Genomic DNA, 21919 nt, shown 5'->3' on the forward strand with positions numbered 1-21919 from the left:
GGATAAGGAATAATTTTCTCTTGGATAAGATGTCAGTCCATTGTAGATAATATTCCTAGATAACTTAATGTGAACAATTTCAAGCTTCTACAAGACAAATGGTCATTCTACATTAAGTAGTGCTTCTCACATTCGGACAAAATAAGATGGTTACAAAAGTGTGGACTGAGGTGTGACAGAATTAACTAAGGTGGCAAGCTGGCAGAAACATTAGCACGCCGGGTGAAATGCTCAGCAGTATTTCATCTGGCACTACATTCTGAGTTCAAATTCCGCCGAGGTCCACTTTGCCTTTCATCCTTTTGGGGTCGATAAATTAAGTACACATTACGCACTGGGGTCGATGTAATCGACTTAATCCGTTTGGCTGTCCTTGTTTGTCCCCTCTGTGTGTAGCCCCTTGTGGGCAGTAAAGAAATAAGAATTAACTATTATGATTTAGGGCCATTGTAACACTACTGAAGATTTGAACATCATGTAATGTAACCATGTCAGTCTAGTGAGTTATACACTTCAAAAGTATATGACTATGACCCATGAGATGAAAGTCACTCAATTATTTTAATTGAAGGTCATACTGATATTCTTCATAAAGGTCATACTGACATGTTAGATAAAGGTCACCATGATGTATTAAAGATCACTCTAGTATATTAACTAAAGATTAGTATTAACATATTTAATAGTTAGAGTTAATATAATTAATGAAAGGAAGATTAAAAGAATTAATTGCATATAAACGTTTTGATTAAAAACAATATTAAGCAAAAAAAAAAGAGAAAATTTTAATTATTTTCAGCAAATAAGGGAGACAACACTAGACATTTCAGTTTTCTTATGAGCTTATCAGGGGAACAGCGGCTTCACTCTACTTGTCAAAGTAGATATGAACGAATCACTAGTATATAAGATTATATATTGGTCAGTGTAGAAAAACAGAATTGCTTAGAAAGTAATTGACTCAGAGACACAATCTGTTCAAAAGAAGCAATAGTGCAGTTAGTTTTGATATATTTAAGGCATGGGGTATTATAAAGATAATATGAAATAATTAGGCATAGGAGTGGTTGTGTGGTAAGTAGCTTGCTTATGAATCACATGGTTCTGGGTTCAGTCCCACTGCGTGGCACCTTGGTGTCTTCTACTATAGCCTCAGGCCGACCAAAGCCTTGTGAGTGGATTTGGTAGATGGAAACTGAAAGAAGCCTATTGTATATATGTATATATATATATATATATATAATATATATATATATATATATATATATGTATGTATGTGTGTGTGTGTGTGTGTATGTCTGTGCATCTGTGTTTGTCCCCCCAACATCGCTTGACAACCGATGCTGGTGTGTTTATGTCCCCATAACTTAGTGGTTTGGCAAAAGAGACCAATAGAATATGTACTAGGCTTACAAAGAATAAATCTTGGGGTCGATTTGCTTGACTAAAGGCTGTGCTCCAGCATGGCCACAGTCAAATGATTGAAGCAAGTAAAAGAGTAAAAGAGTAGAAGAAAAGAAACAAGACAACATTAGGTTGAGGAGTCCATGAGGCAGCAGTCTGAGGAAGTGAGCAGCAACTGTGGAGGTAGCAACAATGAAGAAGTGGAAGATGACTTCTTCAGTGGTGTCACCCAACAAAAAGAGAGTGGAAGCCACAGGTTACTGAAGGACAAGGCCCAGAATTTAATAAAGACCTGGTTGGAGACCAGCTCCAAAGATTTACTAACAGATGCTGCCTTCTTGAGTGAGAAAGTGTTGGTGGACTTGTTCAAGAATTAACTATTATGATTTAGGGCCATTGTAAACTGAACATTTATTTTCCATGTGCAAGGACATCTTGAGCGCCAAGTAATTGTACTTGTTTAATGAAAATTTTAGTATGTTAATTTTCATTAAGGGCAACATGAAACTCATCAACAAAATGGAGAAGAAGAGAAAAATTAAATTATGTATGTATCATATTTTTCATTTTTTTAATTTATATTTTTTACGGCCACTTTATCAATAAACTTTTTTAGTTTAATACTAATATTGTGTTGCACTTGAGTTTTTTTTTTTTTTTACCCTTTTCTGGTTCTAAAAGACTTTAAAAACCTAAAAAAAAGAGGGCCAAAACTATGAAATCAGCATTTGTTAGGCCCTTTGAAATTTAAAACTATAAAATCAGCATTTTTTAACCCTAAGCCCCAAAAAGTAAAAACTATAGTTTTGGGGTTCTAAAGCCTTCAAAAAGGCCAAAAAAGCTGATTTTTGTTTTGGCACTTTTTAACCCTTTAGTGTTTAAACCGGCCCAAAACCCCTAGTATCTAATTACTCCATGAAATCTTTTTAAAAAAGATAAATCATGTTAGTGAATTCTTGTAGCTTTGAGATAATATGAGAGTTTTTCTTCCAGAAAGCACAGAACTGGAAGAAAAGCAAAATTAACTGAGGTGGATGCCAACAGAAAAAATATTGACTTCTATAAGATAGAAAAATATAAATGGAAGGAAAAAAAGTTGGTAAATATTTTGATGTGAATGCAAATAGCTATTATGTGGTAGCAGGGCATGCTAGAAATAGCAGCCAAATTTTTATTTTTCTGGAAAAAGGAGCCATTTACACATAATTTTGATGTGACATTCGTTGAAAGCATGCAAAATAACCTGGAAAAGGTAAAAAAAACCGCGAAACAAAAATCCCTTGGTGGGAAACTTCGAGGCCCCTCACCCCCTCCCACTTTTCTTTTCTGGTAAAAAGTGGCTTACGGTGGGTTTGGAGGTCAGATATGTTGAATGCACCTGATAAAAACTGTGGAAAAAAATTATTCCACACTGAGGTATGAAATATTTACCAAAAGAATAAAATCTTGTACTGATTGTACCTGTATTTTAATTAATTCAAATTTATGTTGCTCATCTTGAAAAGTGGCAAAATTTTTGTCAGTTGTCATCTGAGATAATTTTAACAACAAATCAAACAGGTAAGATGCATTAAGTATTTCAATTTTAGTGTTTATCCATAATGTTCTTGCTTTTATACCTGTTAATTATATTTACCTGCCCATAAAAGTAAAATTTACTTAGCAAGATCAGCTAAAATTATATAACAATAAACCAGTGGAATATAAAGCACCCACTGACAAAATTTCAAATCTGCATGTAAAAAATTTACAAAGCTTCAAGCAAATATTGTGGATACCCCTCTTGAACTTGAATAATTCAAAATAACGTGAACAAATAAGCATTATATTTGACAAATTAATATGAAAACTAAAGATGTTTTAGGTGCTTTTTCTTTAATACATACACATAACATGGCATTGCTCAGTTGGGACTACACATGTGTTACTTTTATCATCAGCCCATAAAATTTGTTTATAGGGAGAAAAATATTGAAAAATATCAATAGATGTGTGAGTGAGAAAGGAACGAGGAGGGAGATTTTGGAATGTGCTAGAAACAGCCAGATCTTCCTTTAAATCACTCATTTTCCTCTGAAATTATCAACAGTATTTTTAAAACCAAAAATATTTCTCTCACAAGTTGTAAGTGCAGAGTGTAAAAAAAAAAATGGCCAAAATCGTTTCAGATTGGGGTGGTGAAGGGGTGACATGAGTGAAAAAAATGTTTTTAATTATTTTTTTGTGAAAAGATGCCTCTCATCATTCTGAAGACTATGGTAAAAAAAAAAAACACTGGGAAAAATCCCTGTTAAAATAAAGAAATTCCAACTTATGAGGGCCGTCTGATCCAAAACTTCATTTTCCAGAAACTCCTCCCCTCCGCCCCCTTCCTAAAATTTTTCCTATAATTTCTTCGCAATCATAATCGACACTATTCGAAAATAGTATAAGTTTGTATAAAATTTCATTAAAAAATGCCTATTTTCCGGAAAGTTATGAGGAGGAAAATGTCAGATCCTGTGAATTTTCCGAAACTCCTCTCCCCAACCACTCGGAAAAATTTTTCCAACAAATCTTTACATACACTCAATCTACAGGATATAAGCGATTATTTGGTGAAAGTTTTGTTAAAAAGTATCCCTTTGTCTGGAAGTTAAGAAGAAACAAAGTCGGTGGGGTATTAAACTGTAGTTATGCCTGTCTCAATAAAAGTTAATGCTAATGGATTAACAATAACTTCCATTACATTTTCAAAGAATTAACGGATTAACGAAGTTAACTTTTCGATCGATTGTGCCCACTGCTGTATATATATATGTGTGTGTGTGTATATATATATATATAAAGATAAATAGATGTATGCATGTATGTATATGTATATATATATATATATATATATATAGATAGATAGATGCATCTATGTATGTGTGTGTATATATATATATATATATATATATATATATATATATAGGAAAAGAAAATTAATATAATAACAATGGGAAACTCGTGGTTTTCGCTGGTTTGCCTTGGGCATATATATTGATATAGATTTGGGGTATATTCATGATATAGATTTTGGCCTCGGTGAAATTTAGCTAAGTAAACTTAGTGACTGCCAAAAAATCACCAAAAAAAAAATTTTTACTAAGCTCATTAAAGCTGTCATCACCATCGCATTACAAACGATGATAATAAAGATGATAAATAAATAATTAAATCTAATTGAAGTAATTAAGTAAGCAATCATAATGATAAAAACATTATAATAAAGAATAAAATAAAATAAAATAAAACAAATCCATTCTGGTGTTCAATGTTTCTAAAAAGCACAATTTGGTTCACTGTAAATATGTGATGTCGATGCAACACATGTTAGGCAATTGTAAACAGGCTTTAAGAGGTACAATAAAAATTTAAATTGTTAGATATATAATGGGCTAAATTGCATTGTAAAAAAATCAAATGGCTCGAAAAGGAGCATCTAAAAGTAAAGATTACAAAAGGACAATGAAAATGAAATAAAAATAAAATAATAATAAAGGATTGTAAATAGTCGAAGGTTTTCTTGAAGGTCGAAAAATGTAAAATGTAATGGTGATATTATACAAAATGATGCCTACTTTTAGGTGGTAAAATCAAATGCAAAAGTCAAATATTATTATTATCTATATGGTATTTTATCAGATAACATTTTATACTTTGTAGCATGTCTGCAGGAATTCAAAAGCTCCCATCTTTGGTTCAATACATATGTACCCTGGAACAGGATGAAAAGCATTTTGCTTAGGCACAAGTTACATCTCATAGGGTGTCTATATGCTTCGTGCTTATATGGTGCAGCTTTCTCCAAGATAGTCCAGCTGATATTGAAAGGATGGGTATCATTTTTTTTATTGCTCTCCTATTTTGGGGTATCAAAATGAATTTCAATGGGAATATAATCTAGTCTTAAAGGAATTCTCTGAAATTCTTGTGTATGTTTTGTATTCTTGCAAGCCGTTAATTTGTACTTTAGACAATTCCCTTCTCTAGACAAATTCTTTCTAATGGACAGCAACTTTGATTTTTACAATTGCAATTGTTTTGGTTAATATTGGCCCTGTGGTTGCTTCTAATAGTTTTGGTGTTGTGCTGATTAAAGAGGTGAAGCTCTTACAACAAGAATGGCTAATCTTAAGCATTTGTCTATTAAAAATTCTATAGAACTTATGGTTTTCTTGGAAGTGCCTAGAAACTAGTTTTTAAAATTCCTATATTAGTTTTTATTGCAATGTTAAATGCCGGATTAAACCATAAAACTTTCCTAGATCTTGTTCTACTGGTTCTATTATTGCTAGTGCTTTGACTATACTGGATCTTCTCTGAGAGTCCACTGTTCCTTAATGCATTATTATAATACGGCATGGCATTTTGAAACACTACCACGTCAGAAGATATGGTTGATATGCACCTTCCTATATTACTAACTAAACTCTTGAGTATAACAGGTGGATGATTAGACTCTTTGCTAATATAATATAGTTTTTCATTAGGCTTATGGTAGGGTTTAAATTTATTTAATTGCAAATCTAAGTTAATATCTAAAAAGTCTACATTATTAAGGTTAGTATCTATCGTAATCCATAAGCCCATTCTATGGAAGTAAGTAATATGATTCTTCCTAAGTCTATCTAATTTGTGACCATTCATATTAAAGGTGACTATAAGACCATCATCCCTGTATAATCCTGTGTCTATAAAAGGGAATTCCAGATGCAGGTGATGTAAAATATAGGCTTCTGTAAGCATACATAATTCTGCCCCATCATATGCCCCCATCAGCACATCAAATAAAGAATTCGTGCTCTTTTTGACCCAGGTGGAATCATTGTAAAAAAGGAGGGATTTCCTTGCATATAGGATAATATCAATATCCAAGCTGTCGATAGTAGTGTATTGCTTGGTGAAGTCTAATGTTTAAGAAATAAAGGTCTGGATATTAACAGGTAAAAATCGACAATAACGAGCAGTATAAATTTACAGTTACATTTATGGCTAATTCGCTTGAACTAATCTATAACTGACTTACTATTTCCCCAAATTCATAAATTTAATTCTCTTTTTAACTTGTTTAAAATAAAATCTAAAACACTTTTATTAATAATACCTATTTCTGTTTTAGGTGGGTTGATAAGTCTATATTTAGGGTTTCTACTAAAATTAGCTTTATGGTCCTTAAGGATAATAAAGGGATAGTGTGATGGACAGTATTCTATCCTATCACTAACTTTAAGGTTGTTAGCGATCCATCTTACTTCGATATTCTCCTCTTTATATAAGTTCATATTATCTTTTGTAGGTGTCAGTAATGCAATTTGAAAGGAATCATTTGTAAAGATCTTTTTCAACTGTGTATAAATTTTGTGTTCTATCAGAGTTTATGAAAATCTTATCTGTGCCGGTGTCACGTAAAAAGCACCATCCGATCGTGGCCGTTTGCCAGCCTCGTCTGGCACCTGTGCCGGTGGCACGTAAAAAGCACCTACTACACTCACGGAGTGGTTGGCGTTAGGAAAGGCATCCAGCCGTAGAAACATTGCCAGATCAGACTGGGCCTGGTGCAGCCTTCTGGCTTCCCAGACCCCAGTTGAACCGTCCAACCCATGCCAGCATGGAAAGCGGACGCTAAACGAAGATGGTGATGATGATGAATGAGATGGTGAGTAAGCTTGCCATCTCATTCAGTGGATAAAATCTTCCGTTCTTTTCAATAAGGCTTTTGAGGTACTGCTTCTGCATTGGGATAGATATATTTTGAAAGAAAAATCCAATGGGTAGAGCTCCATTTTTTCCAGCTGTTTTTTCTTCCTACTTGTGTGGAGTCACTCAAACTTTCTTAAAAAGGAGCAGGTTACACCAAAGTAAGCACATAAATGTGATACAAGGTGGGAAAAAATAGTGCTCAAATACCGGAGGTAGAGTAATATGCTTGATTATTATTAAAGCTGCAAAAACATCACAAAAATACCACAATATACTGCTACTCAGAGTTTCATGTTCCTGGTCGTCGGACAGTTTAGACTGAGAATGGAACAAAATAAAGTTAGTATGTATAAAATATACAATTTACATTGACAGATACACATTTGAAATTTGTTTCTTTTTATTGGTCCTTTCAACTAATGGGATTTTTCTAATTAATGATGATAGCTTTAAAATCCTATTATGTGAGGTTGAAGAAAACCTTAAGTCAAAAATCAAAATTTCAAAACTGACTTTAGTTAGAAGGAAAAAATGTATATACCCAGAATGCATTAATCAATGACAAATATATATATATATATATATAGGAGCATGAGTGACTGTGTGGTAAGTAGCTTGCTCACCAACCACATAGTTCTGGGTTCATTCCCACTGCATGGCACCTTGGGCAAATGTCTTGTACTATAGCCTCGGACCGACCAAAGCCTTGTGAGTGGATATGGTAGATGGAAACTGAACGAAGCCCGTCATATATATGTATATATATATATGTATGTGTGTGTATATGTTTGTGTGTCTGTGTTTGTCCCCTCAACATCGCTTGACAACCGATGCTGCTGTATTTTCATCCCCCATAACTTAGCGGTTCGGCAAAATAAATTGATAGAATAAGTCCTAGGGTCAATTTGCTCGACTAAAGGCAGTGCTCCAACATGGCTGCAGTCAAATAACTGAAACAAGTAAAAGAGTAAAAGAGAGTAAAGAGATATATACACAACACGCTTCTTTCATTTTTTGTCTACCAAATCCACTCACAAGGCTTTGGACAGCTTGAGGCTATAGTAGAAGACACTTGCCCAAGGTGCCATGCAGTAGGACTGAACCTGGAACCATGTAGTTGGGAAGCAAGATTCTTATCAACTTTCGCAATACTATTCCCCTACATCAAGGGGACTTTGTTTTGTCCTGCAAGGTACTTGGTGACCCTGTCTATGATGGTGCTATGAAAAAGCACCCAGTACGTTCCGTAAAGTGGTTAGCATTTTGGCATTAGGGAGGGAATCTGATCACAGAAACCATGCTAAAACAGATAACAGACAACAGAGTTTGACGCAGCCCTCTGGCTTGCCAGCTCTTCTCAAACCGTCCAACCCATGCCAGCATAGAAAACGGACGTTGAATAATGATGATGATGAATATGACGATGATGATGCCACTGCTGCTGTTGCCGCTGCAACTGCTGTAGCCGTTGACCCCCACCCCACCCCGATACTGCCATCGTCACCACTGCCGTCACCACTGCCACCACCAACTCCGACCACGACGATATTTTATCTTTCATATAATAAGGAACTTGATTTCTGATGAAAATAAGTTTGAAGATAATTGTGCTTCAGAACTTTTGACAAGTAAAACTTTATATTCGTAATTATATATCAGTTAATCTGAACCCCATTTCCTTGTCTTCTACTCTAAAATGAAACAGACAAGATGGAATTTTAAAAATGCCATAGTTTATCATCTAAATACCATCAGGTATACATTGTTTAAAAGCTTTCCACCCAGCTAATCTGCACTTTTTTCACCTTTTATTTTATTCAACTTTTTCGTTTTTTCAATATTACTGTCTGCCCTAATCCCTCACCTTAACTCCAGGCATTTCAACACCTTTTCAATAATCAGGTCGACTGCTGTAGCTTAACATTTCAGTTACCTAAAAACCCAATCACACCCTGTATGAGAGAGAGAGTGGGGAGAGAGAGAGAGAGAGAGAGAGAGAGAGAGAGAGAGAGAAAAGGGAAAAATAAAGTGAGGGAAGGAATAGACAGACAAGACAGATAGACAGACACAGACAGATAGATAGATAGATAGATAGATAGGAAGACAGACGAACAGACACAGGCAGACATACAGACACAGATAGATAGAAAGATAGATAGAAAGATAGATAGATAGATAGATAGATAGATAGATAGACAGACAGACAGACAGACAGACAGACAGACAGACAGATAGATAGATAGATAGATAGATAGATAGATAGATAGATAGACAGACAGATAGATAAGTAAACAGACAGATAGGTAGTAGTTGATGGAAAAGGAGAAAAAGAGTGTTTATCTGCACCTGTCTTAAAATAATTAAAACTTAGTTGAAATTTTCATAGAAATTCATCTAAAAACACTTTCATAGTAGCGGTGGAAAGTAAAATCAGTAGAGCATCAGACAAAATAATTTGTTCTGTGCTATTTAGTTATATCCCTCTAAATTCTGATTTCCAGTTCTGCTTAGGTTGACTTAGCCTTCCATCTATTTTTTGGCTAATTAGAATTAGTATCAGTCATATGATATTCAGTGGTATATAGTGTGTAGGTTCAGTGTCATATAGTGGTATAAAGTTCATAAGTTCAGCAGTATATCGTTGGTAAGTTCATCATCATCATCATTGTTCGACCGTGGTCGAGACAATGGAATTTACCATGCTACGCCAGACTTCACGGTCCATCATAGCATTACGGAGGTCCTGTTGCTGGATGCCTGTATCCCTGGAGATTACATCAGGGTAGGAGAGTGTGTGCCCTCTGGTATTGCAAGTAGATGGCTTCCAGAGGAGAAGAGTAGAAATTACCTCTTTTTCAGCTCTACCACAATGTCCAGCAAACTGGACTCTCCTACCTTTCACAAGAGATGACACAGGTGGTTTTGGTAAGTTCAGTGGAATGGTTATGTTCTTTGCTTATAGGTCACAATGAATTTCCTGGCAGGAATTGGACATTTCAGGAATTGGACATTCCTGGTAGGAATTGGATATTGTGTATGGTGAGTGGTGTACAAGCTGGTGTGGAGTGTATTTATATTTGTGTGCAATGAGGTGTTGTTACTGTTGATGTTGATTAGAACTGAGTAGCCCTTAAATCAAAGGCATTCCAGCATTGACCATACCATCATTTTTCATGGACATGGTATTTCTATATATCAATGAGACCATCACCTATATAGTACACTGGTGATCAAAGGTGTTCCAGCCATAACCATCCAGTCTTTTATTTTAGGATTACATTACTGGAAACATCCTTTAATTTTTAAAAATGGTTGTTTGTTTTGTGAAGGAGGTATTTTTCTATCAGATCAAATAGCTGTATGAAGTTGAACCAATTAGGGAATCTCTTCATGGTCACTTGATGTGCTAAAATAGCAGCCAAATTTTCCTCAAATCATACCCTACTGCCTTAAATAAGGAAAGGACATATTAGATAGTATAGTTTTACATGGTCCTAAAAAGACAAGATGGTCATGGCCGGAATATGCTTGGTCATAGGTCTGCTTGATAAAAGTTGGACTGAGATTACACAATAGCAACTATATACAACAGAGGTTCTGAAACTGGGATAAATTTCACTAAATAATTGGGTAAATTTACTGATTCTGGATTTATAAATAATTTTTGTAAATATTTGCAAATGCTTGTATATATATTTTTAAAATTCTGAAGTTAGGAAAAAATTTGAAGTAAGCTTATTTGGATTAAATGATCTATATTGCATTTGAACTTGAAATACTCATATTTAAAAACAGTATTTTAAATTTCCTCCCTCTTTGTTGTTTTATTATGGTGTAAGTATAAACTCAAATTGCCAAATCAAACTCAAGGGAAAAGGGTGAATTTATTGCATTTGAACTTGAAATACTCATATTTAAAAACAGTATTTTAAATTTCCTCCCTCTTTGTTGTTTTATTATGGTGTAAGTATAAACTCAAATTGCCAAATCAAACTCAAGGGAAAAGGGTGAATTTATGTTTAAAAAAAAGTTGTCAGGAGATGAGTGGAATGAAAAAGTTTGTGAACTCTGATACAGAGATTCTCATGTTGGCTTAAGATACTCTTTATTTGGCTTGTATGGAAAAATAGCTATTTTTATTGTTGAAGATTGGCTACTATAGTTTTAGATACGTTATACTTAGTAAAAAGATGAGGTAGTCATAGCTGGAATGCTTTTGATCATATGGACAACTTGTGATTATCAACAATAACAAAACAGATAAATGAAACAGGAATTGTACACATAAATTACAACACATGAGACCACTGTACTCAGATGCACATAAACTGCGCACATACATCCGTTAATATTCTTGACATGCATAGCTACATATAGTCATCTGATTGTAAAATCTATACACCTACAAGCCAATATACATATGAACTTGATATCACATGTACACACAAAAATAAACAGTTCAATACTCGAACACATTAAAAAATACACACAAAAACACTATATTTATATACACACACATATATATATATATATATATATATATATATATATATAACAAGAAGGTTTACGAAAACAAACAAAAGACGAAGGCAGGTGGAGTACAAACAAACAAATGTATTAGTATGGCGCTCAGGAATAGAAATAGAACACAAGTCTTTTACGTTTCGAGCCTACGCTCTTCAACAGAAAGATACACAGAAAAAAAACAAGGAGAGAAAAAATGCGTGTAGGAGCTAACGATCTATATATATATGTGTGTGTGTATATGTATGTATATATACATATACATATACATATATATATATATATATATATATATATTATATATATACAATGTACTGTTCCGTGATGGTAAGATCAACAAAAAAAGTTCTCCATTTGGTGAGAGATAAATATTATTTAATAGACGCAGTACATGTTTTTATGTGCAACTAATGGTTTAATATGTTGAGAAATACCTCAAACATATTCATCAGGTACAACCCACATATCACACACACGCACGTGCACGCACTCACGCACAACACACACACACAACTCTGCACATATTCAATAACAGAGAAACAAATTTTCTCATACTCCATCTGTCTCTCATTTCTTCAATTTAAGAAACATAACAATGACCGCCTGGTAAAATTAGTAACATGTGAACACAGGAGGAGATGGTCAGTAAAATTATTTGGGACAAGGATCAGAAACACTTACCAACCAAATAGGCACAGAGCACTGTAACGAAAACACCAAAACGAAATATCTCCATTATTGAGCTGTTTCTTATAAAGCAGGAGAAAAACCTAGGGGTCTGCTGTTGGGTGCAAGCAACAATGCAAATGGCTTCACAGCGTATTGGCCACGCCCAATAATTTAGATCTTATTCAATGATTATGAAATGAAATGATAAGTGACTATGTTGGCGGATTGTCAGAGCCTCAAACTTGCTTTGAAACTGTGATGACGGTGAAAAGTGTTAGCTTCAGGGTGAGATTTGTATAATGCTTGTTAATCTGCTAAATGTTGATAGCACAGAAGGATTAATGCAAAGATAGATTATTGTCAATTTTATACGGCTAACCACCTTGTTAAAAAATAAATACGTCTTTGCCAAGCCTTTTTTTATATTTATTTTTTAGAAATTTGTGGAAAGGTTTTTTTTGGAAATTCCATATCTTTTATCAACAGTAAACTGTTTTCGAGAGACTGAAATAAAGTTCACAGAATATAATTAATCCAAATTTAAATGATACATCATCATCATCATCATCATCATCATCATTTAGTTGGTTTGACTGGGGCTAGTAAACCAGAGACTTGCACCAGACTCCATTCATTTGTCTTGGCTTTGGTTTCTACAGTCGGATGCCCTTCTTGATGCCAACCACTTTACAGAGTGTACTGGACGTTTTTTATGTGTCACCGGCATAGGCATCTTTTATGTACAGGTGCTTTTTATGCTGACCACTAAAGAAAGCTGACCAGAAGAGAATTAATGCATTCAAGCTTTGGTGTTGGAGAAGACTTTTACGGATTCCATGGACAGTGAAGCTCACCAATGGAGAAGTTCTTAAGCAGATTAGGCCGAAAATGTTGCTAGAAGCTAAGATCACCAAGCATAGATTGGCATATTTTGGTCATATTATGCAGAGAAAAAATCCCTGGAGAAGGACATCATGCTCGGAATGGACAGTGGCAAGAGAGGAAGAGGCCGACCAAGAACCCGCTGGCTTGACACCATCAAGAGTGATACCGGAATGGACATAGCCAATCTGAAAGAAGCGGCCCTAGATAGATAGCCTTTTATGCGTCATCAGCACTGGCATTGACCAGAATTCAGTTAGCTTGACATGCCTTTTCAAGCACAGCAAGTTGCCTAAAGTCTTGATCACTTGTCATTGCCTGCATGAAACTCAACAACTGAAGATCATGCTTCACCAACTCGTCCCACATCTTCCTAGGTCTACTTGATTCATAGGTTCCTGCCACGATTAGAGATCAGCATGGAATGCTCAGTCAATGACCAAGGTTGACTAAGGATTTATATTGTAACATTCTTGGACAAACATTTTGCATGCATTTTGTACTCATTTTGGCTGCACCAGCAGTATAGACAGTGGTAGTGGCAGTAGAGGAGGCAGACATAGCCAGACTCTTGGTGTCGTTGGCTTCATCATTATTATTTTAATGCCTTCTTTTCATGCTCACATAGTCCAGATGAGAGTATTTGGGGGTAGAGTTTCAACAGCTGGATGTTTCTCCTATTGCCAACCTTCACCTTTTACCAGTTGGGGTAATAATCTCCCAGTCTTATTCAACAACAAATAGCCCAGACATGTTTACATAGAGAACTAAGAATAAACGACACCGAAATGAACATTTTGTTTACAAAGATGGTGCAACATTCCAAAAAGCTTGGACATGATTTCATAGTGGATTGCAAACGAATAACAGAATCAGGAAACCATAGTTTACAATCAAAGAAACATACATGTAGACAAGAGCGAAATCTGAACTTATTCATACAAACATATTACATGTGTATAAGATTGACTTCTTTCATTTTCAATATACAAAATCTACTCATAAGGTCAGACTGGGACTTTGACAGAAGACTTTTGTCCAAGACACCATGCAGTGGGACTGAACCTGTAACCACATAGTTGGGAAGTGAACTACTTACCCCCCCCCCCCACATATACACATATATACATATTTTGTACTTGTAAATAGTGACTTTAATATGCCACTTTTGGTGCAATAGTTTTAGTTCTTAGTTAACCTAGGATAATACTCTTTTACTCTTTTAATTGTTTCAGTCATTTGACTGTGGCCATGCTGGAGCACCACTTTTAATCGAGCAACTCGACCCCGGGACTTATTCTTTTGTAAGCCCAGTACTTATACTATTGGTCTCTTTTGCCGAACCGCTAAGTAACGGGGACATAAACACACCAGCATCAGTTGTCAAGCAATGCTAGGGGGACAAACACAGACACACAAACACACACATACATATATATATATATACATATATATGACAGGCTTCTTTCAGTTTCCGCCTACCAAATCCACTCACAAGGCATTGGTCGGCCCGGGGCTATAGCAGAAGACACTTGCCCAAGATGCCATGCAGTGGGACTGAACCCAGAACCATGTGGTTGGTAAGCAACCTACTTACCACACAGCCACTCCTGTATAATAGTATATAATAGTATATAATAATTATTAGTCATGCTAGGACAACTCTATAAACCAATTGGAGGTGCCATTATTTAACCAAACATAACACTATAGAACAGTTGGATCATCTATTAGTTGACCTAGGGTAATAATACAGAACATTTATTAACAAGATAACACTGTAGAATTGTTAAATAAGTCATTAGTTAAAAAAGGGCAACAATATAGAACATTTGGATATATTGGTAATTAACCTCAGATAACACTTTAAAACTGTTAATATATTATTTGTTAAAATAGGATAACACTGGTCATATCATTTATTAACTTAAGATAACATTAGAATAGCTGCTGTTCCCTTAGAAAAATACTTTTAATTAAAATCCAGTACTAACAATCAGTTGAAATCATTGACACCACTTACTTATGTAATCCAACATTTTAAAAATCTGTTTTAAATAGCATTGAATTTGGCAATAAAATCTTCCTGTTAGAGTCTCCAGCTCAAAGTTTCTCCCTTCCTCACTTTTGAATTTCTATCACTTCCTGAAACTACTTCACCCACCAGTAGCTGTTTGACAACTTCTTTGTCCTGCATTGAAGATATCTATCTTATCTCAACTCTCTCTCTCTCTCTGCAGACACCCTCTTCAGTTACTTCAATATACACATCTCACACAAATGTTGTGGACACAACTCAAATACTCAATTGGCTGTGTCACTTAGTATGATAGCCTGTGTCACTTGTATCATAACCCAAAGGTGTATGAAATGTTGGTGCATTGGTCAATACACCAAGACTTAGCCAGAAGAAGAACAGTATCCATGATTTTTTTAGGATTTTTGAGATTAGTTGGATGAAGGCCAGAATGCTGGCAACAGAGTGAACTCTACTAAATGCTCTCAAGAGCCAGGTGGTCATTCTGAGTCTATGGTAGAAGACATATACTCAATGCACAGTACAATAGGATTGATGCCTGTGCTCAAGCCATCACCATCCATCAGATTGTATGACCATGATTTAATCATGGCAACATACCACACAACTTCAAACCATACAATATTTTTAAGCCTTTTGGTTGTCGTTCTTTATACCTAGGTCACCCTTGATTGAGCAGACCTATGATAAAAATTATTGCAGCTTTTACCACCCCATGCCAGCGCCGCCTTGACTGGCTTCTGTGCCAATGGCACGTAAAAAGCACCAACCGATCCTGGCCACTACCAGCCTCCCCTGGCAACTGTGCCAGTGGCACGTAAAAAGCACCCACTACACTCACGGAGTGGTTGGCATTAGGAAGGGCATCAAGCTGTAGAAACACTGCCAGATCAGACTGGAGCCTGGTGCAGACTCCTGGCTTCCCAGACCCCGGTTGAACCGTCCAACCCGTGCTAGCACGGAAAACGGACGTTAAACAATGATGATGATGATGATGATTTAAGATGTTAGGGTGTTATTTGAAGTAGGTTCCGGCAGCTATTTTCTGTCAGGTCAAACGACCATGGAGAGACTTTCTTATTGTACTTCATGTCAGAACAGTTTTACACCAGCTACCCCTTACAGTCTATTGAATTGATCTCAGTATTATTAGGAAGGATGCTGCACTAAGAGGGAGATGAAGCTCTAAGTGATCACTTGACTTGCTAGAAATAGTAGCCAAATTTCTCTCTTTAAAAATGGAAGGACACAAGATATTGTAGTTCACCTTTGGAACTATATCTTGCTGGATGACCACGACTGGAATGTCTTTGATTATAAGTCTGCTTGATTATGGTTAACCTAAGATTAAACAACAACAAGACTGAAAGGTGCTGTAGATGTGGGGGGCCTCTTCATAGCTGGTTACCCTGCTAGAAATACCAGCCAAATCACTTCTACAGTCTTTAATGAAGAAATGGGATACACTGGATAATGAGATCCTAGATGTATTATGTTCAGAAAGCAAAAAATGTCAAGATGGTCACATTCGAAATGCCTTTTGACCAAGCAAATTTCAGGCTAAACCACAGTGATTAGGAAGCTTGCAAAGCAGCATTAAAACTGACAGGATTTCAACTACTTCTTCTGTCACTTTTGTACTTGAAGATATTAAAAGGTGAACAGAAAACGATATTTGTGCACACAGTATTATACAACAAATTAGTTCTTATAGAACTGTACTGCAGGCTAATATTGAAGAAGATTAGAATAAATATTACACACGTGAACACACAGACACACACACACATAACACATAAGAAGATCAAAGATGGTCAGTCAAAAGGTCATTGTTGATGTGCAGCCCTCGGTCAACTCTAATTAAAAACAATGAAGGCTCTACATGGTTGCTCAAATGTTAGAAATAGTAGCCAATTTGCCTCAGATTACACTCTCTTAAAAGCATCAATAAGGTCTTCATTGGAATACCTTTGATAATATTTTGCACTATCTAATAGAAGTTCTCAGCAAGCCTGAATATTCGATTCTTCCTCATCATCTGATGTCCGTTTTCCATGCTGGCATGGACTGGACACTTTGACAGAATCTGATGTGTATATGACTGTGTCAAGCTCCAATGTCAACTTTAGCATGGTTTCTATGGCTAGATGTCCATCCTCATGCCAGTCTTAAAAACACCAATAAGGTCTTCATTGGAATACCTTTGATAATATTTTGCACAATGTAATAGAAGTTCTCAGCAAGCATAGGAATGGCTGTGTGGTAAGTAGCTTGCTTACCAGCCACATGGTTCTGGGTTCATTCCCACTGCGTGGCACCTTGGACAAGTGTCTTGTACTATAGCCTCGAGCCAACCAAAGCCTTGTGAGTGGATTTGGTAGACGGAAACTGGAAGAAGCCCGTTGTATATATGTATATATATGTATGTGTGTATATGTTAGTGTGTCTGTGTTTGTCCCCCCACCATAGCTTGACAACTGATAGTGGTGTGTTTACGTCCCCATAACTTAGCAGTTCAGCAAAAGAGACTGATAGAATAATTACTAGGCTTACAAAGAATAAGTCCTGGGGTCGATTTACTCGACTAGAAGGCGGTGCTCCAGCATGGCCGCAGTCAAATGACTGAAACAAGTAAAAGAGTAAAAGAGTAAGCCTCAATGCTCAATTCCTCATACTCATCATTATTTGATATCTGTTTTCCATGCTGGATGGACTTGAAAGTTTAACAGAATCTGATGCATTGCAGGACTGTGTTGAGCTCCAATGCAATCTTTGTCTTGGTTTCTATGGCTAGGTGTCCATCCTAATGTGTACTGGATGCTTTTTTGTGCTACCAGTGCTAGTGAGCTTGCCATACAACCCACTTTATCACCCTTACTACTGCACTCATACTCACACTTATAAGACAAGAGAAGGCGAAACACCTCCTCAAATGAGTGATGAGGTGGGGGTATTTGATAGAGTACAGAGTGGTTTATGCCAGGTATTGTGGAGTTAATGAATGATAAAGGTACAAGCACGGGTGTCTTGCTACAGAAGAAATACAAGACTACTCTATATTATATAAAAGTTGGTGGGAGTAACTGGAAAGAAGCTAGGGATGGTAACGACAAGGTGCCAAAGCATCTCAAGATAAAAGGATGTGAGTATAAGAGAGATTCACTACAGCCATTAATGTCTGAGTATAGCATGACCATTATATAGTCATTATCCTAACACTATATTTCTATTTTTATAATTCCAAGATAATATGTTTACAATAGACATCAATATTATTGTCCAAAAATCCATCAAATGTATATCTCTCTCTCTTTAACTTGTTTCAGTCATTTGACTGCGGCCATGCTGGAGCACCACCTTTAGTCGAGCAACTCGGCCCCGGGACTTGTTCTTTTGTAAGCCCAGTACTTATTCTATCGGTCTCTTTTGCCAAACTGCTAAGTAACGGGGACATAAACACACCAGCATCAGTTGTCAAGCAATGCTAGGGGGACAAACACAGACACACAAACACACACATGCATATATATATATATATATATACATATATACGACGGGCTTCTTTCAGTTTCTGTCTACCAAATCTACTCACAAGGCTTTGGTCGGCCCGAGGCTATAGTAGAAGACACTTGCCCAAGGTGCCACGCAGTGGGACTGAACCCAGAACCATGTGGTTGGTAAACAAGCTACTTACCACACAGCCACTCCATGTATGTGTGTGTGTGTGTGTGAGGAGAGTATTGATGACTGGGGATGCTCTTGTTACACTTACCCACTGCACTTCGCCTGCATCTCTTTCATTGTTTTCTCTCCTCGGCCCCACCATCCTGGATGCTTTCATCTTCTGAGTCCCCTCTTCCTACCAACCCCTCCTTACCTCACTGCATTCATCCTTCACTCCTCCTTCCTCTCTTTCCTTCGATGACTCTTCAGATTCTTACCACCTTCATTTATTTCCCTCTTTTTGATTTTCTTTTACTCAAACTTATAGTATGGGATAACCTAAGACAACATCATTGTATAACCTACTTTATCACCCTAACTACTGCATCCATACTCACCCTTAAAATGTGAGATTCTGAACTCCCAACGCAATCTTCATCACCCCACTTAGTACTTGGTCCCATAGTCTTACTAACCCTTGATACTAACCTCTTCTGTTTTCCCCTATCCCTTAGATACTCCCTTTCTTTAGGCTCTTACTCTTTGATTGTGGAAGAAACGACTTTCATGTGTAGTTTTATCGCAAGATGGTTTCGGTTTGTGAATACCATAAAACATTGACTCTGAACTATCAATATCCAGGATTTTGTATTGATAGTCAAGTTTGGAGACCAGCTAATTATGGACTGTTGACGAATAACAAATTGACTGATAGTAGTGTTGATGTTCTAGATCAGTCTCTTTACCACAAACCTTTGTCAATTTGCATGCAGTACCCTAATATACATGTGCATAGAGTGGCGACTATTTGGCAATACACAGGTAAACAATGGTTTCAAATTTTAGGCAAATATCATAAATCAATGTTCTTTGCATCTTTGAAAATCCCACTAGCAACACAATTATTTCGTTTGTTGCTTGATAAAGAAGCACAAAGATTTTAGCATTTGTGTTCTGTGCCTGTTCTATAAGCACAACAATGTTGCTGTACTGAATGCTGCCAACATCATTTCTTGAACCAAAGTTTTGCAACTCTTTAAACCTACAAAGTTAGAATTTACTGCAGAACACTGTTGCAGCCTCTTGACTTAGCTGTATCAGAATCGGTTGCAGCAACACTGGATGAAGACAAAATTCTTGCCTTGTTTCTTCACTAAACAAGCTTAAGATGTTTAATATCTTTAATATCTTGTTCTTATATTTTTGTTGTAAGCCTGTTGTAGACATAATGATGCGATTGAGAAGTTTACTTCGCAACTACATGACTTTGAAATCAATCCGGCTGCATAGGTATCTTGATGGCGTGACTTCTATCATGGTCTCAAATCAATCTCTGTGTGTGTGCGTGTGTGTTGCCCTCTTTCTCTGCTTTACAAGTGGTGTTGGTTTGTTTACACCCCCTGATGTAGCGATTTGGCAAAACAAATTGATAGAATTACTTCCAGGCTTTAAGAAATAAGCATTGAGGTCGATTTGTTGGATTAAATCCTTCAGAGTGGTGCCCCATTATGGTTGCAGTCCAATGACTAAAACATGTGAAAAATAAAGATAATACGAATTGTCAATGCATGTCATAAAATTGGTTTGTATGATATTACGGACACTCAAGTTTAATCTATCACCACATATGTAATCTCAAATACTGCTTCCCTGATTTCAGTCAATCCGTATGGAAACCCTTTGATCTGCACGCTGACCGGGTGGATTCTGGATAGTGGTTCAAGGGAGACAATCCCTTACGCTTGATCTTTGTGTGTTTCAAAACTAGTCCCGAAACCTTTTCTCCATCCAATTTGAAAAGAGGTTATAAGCCACCTGCCATTAGGGTCTGTCGAGATGCGTGTAAAGTTAAACGCTTTATGGACGCGAAACCCTGGGTAACCCTATGAACCGGCCATAACTAACATTGGCAAGACTTCCACCCATCCCACCCCCCAAAAGAACACCCTTAAGTTTTTTTCGACACAAACTCCACTTATCGACTACGGGGAATACGAATCTGCAAAAAAAAAAATGGCAAAAATCGACATTTCTAAATTACCACCTCGAACACCATTTCCTTCATTTTTAACTTTCTTCACAATTTTTTTTTCAAAATATGCTTAAAAATACGGAGATTATGATTCTGAAAAAAGTTTCCAAAAATTTTTTTTTCTAAATTTACGGAAAAATACGGACATCATGATTCGGACAAAAATTTCAAAACATTTCTGTACTTACGGTTAGGGTTTTAGGGTTAGTGTTGGGGAAAAAAGTCAAAATTGAAGAAGTTGGGGGGAAAAAACTTTACAATGCCGATTTTTGGCAATTTTCCGGAACCTCCGTATCCGAAAACGGGGATTTTTGGCAAAAAAAAATACAAAAATAAACAAATTTGGGAGAAAATGGGGGGGGGGGGTCTTTCCCTAACATTATATATATATATATATATATATATATATATAAGAGAGAGAGTGATAGATATTCATACATATATTATCAAATTTTATAGTATTAAGTATCCATACGGTTTACCCATAACGGAATCCATAAATACGGTACCATCAAAGTTAGTGGAATAGATTTTTATATTCTTCCATGTGGATGGAATTAAAACAAAAGACTTTAATTTTTCATTCTAATAACCTCTATGTTCAAAGTCTATGAAATAAAACCATTTATGTATCGGTGAGATTTAGGAGAAAGAATCCAATCAACTGTACACTCCATCATTTGGAGACCATCAAGAAAGAGAACTTAGAAGCTAGGTTGAAAATTGATTCAGGGGAAACAACTCTGCCACGTAACATTTTCGTGTGATGTGAGAAATATGCTACTAAAATCTCCTCGCCTCTCTAATTCATTTGCTCGCTTCAGTTATAGGACTATACCGCAGCCCTACAGGGGCATCTTCTTCAAATACTGAATCGATCTAAGTACTTAATCTAATCTGGTACTAATTTTATCGATCTTTTAGGTCGACCCGTTAAATGCAGGGTATAAAAGAATACAGCATAACAAAAATTGTTAAAACAA

General features: G+C 36.2%; 1 protein-coding gene and 1 long non-coding RNA gene across 3 annotated transcripts in view; one reads left to right on the top strand and one right to left on the bottom strand.

Annotated features, from left to right (window-relative positions):
- The window catches only part of LOC118766974, a 46136-nt gene extending 33430 nt beyond the window's left edge, over positions 1-12706 (bottom strand). Inside the window, exon 1 of one of the 2 annotated variants that reach the window (XR_005002892.1) lies at positions 12334-12706. Coding sequence is in view for 1 of the 2 variants with exons in the window: in XM_036510875.1 (XP_036366768.1) it covers positions 12334-12388 (55 nt within the window). In the remaining variant the exon portion in view is untranslated. The remainder of the gene's footprint in view (positions 1-12333) is intronic. The other variant, XM_036510875.1, reaches the window with a different exon arrangement.
- The window catches only part of LOC118766977, a 389104-nt gene that overhangs the window by 14539 nt on the left and 352646 nt on the right, over positions 1-21919 (top strand). The gene's annotated exons all lie outside the window — the stretch shown is intronic.

The sequence above is a fragment of the Octopus sinensis genome, linkage group LG18 (assembly GCF_006345805.1).
Source record: "Octopus sinensis linkage group LG18, ASM634580v1, whole genome shotgun sequence".
Taxonomy (NCBI): Eukaryota; Metazoa; Mollusca; class Cephalopoda; order Octopoda; family Octopodidae; genus Octopus; species Octopus sinensis.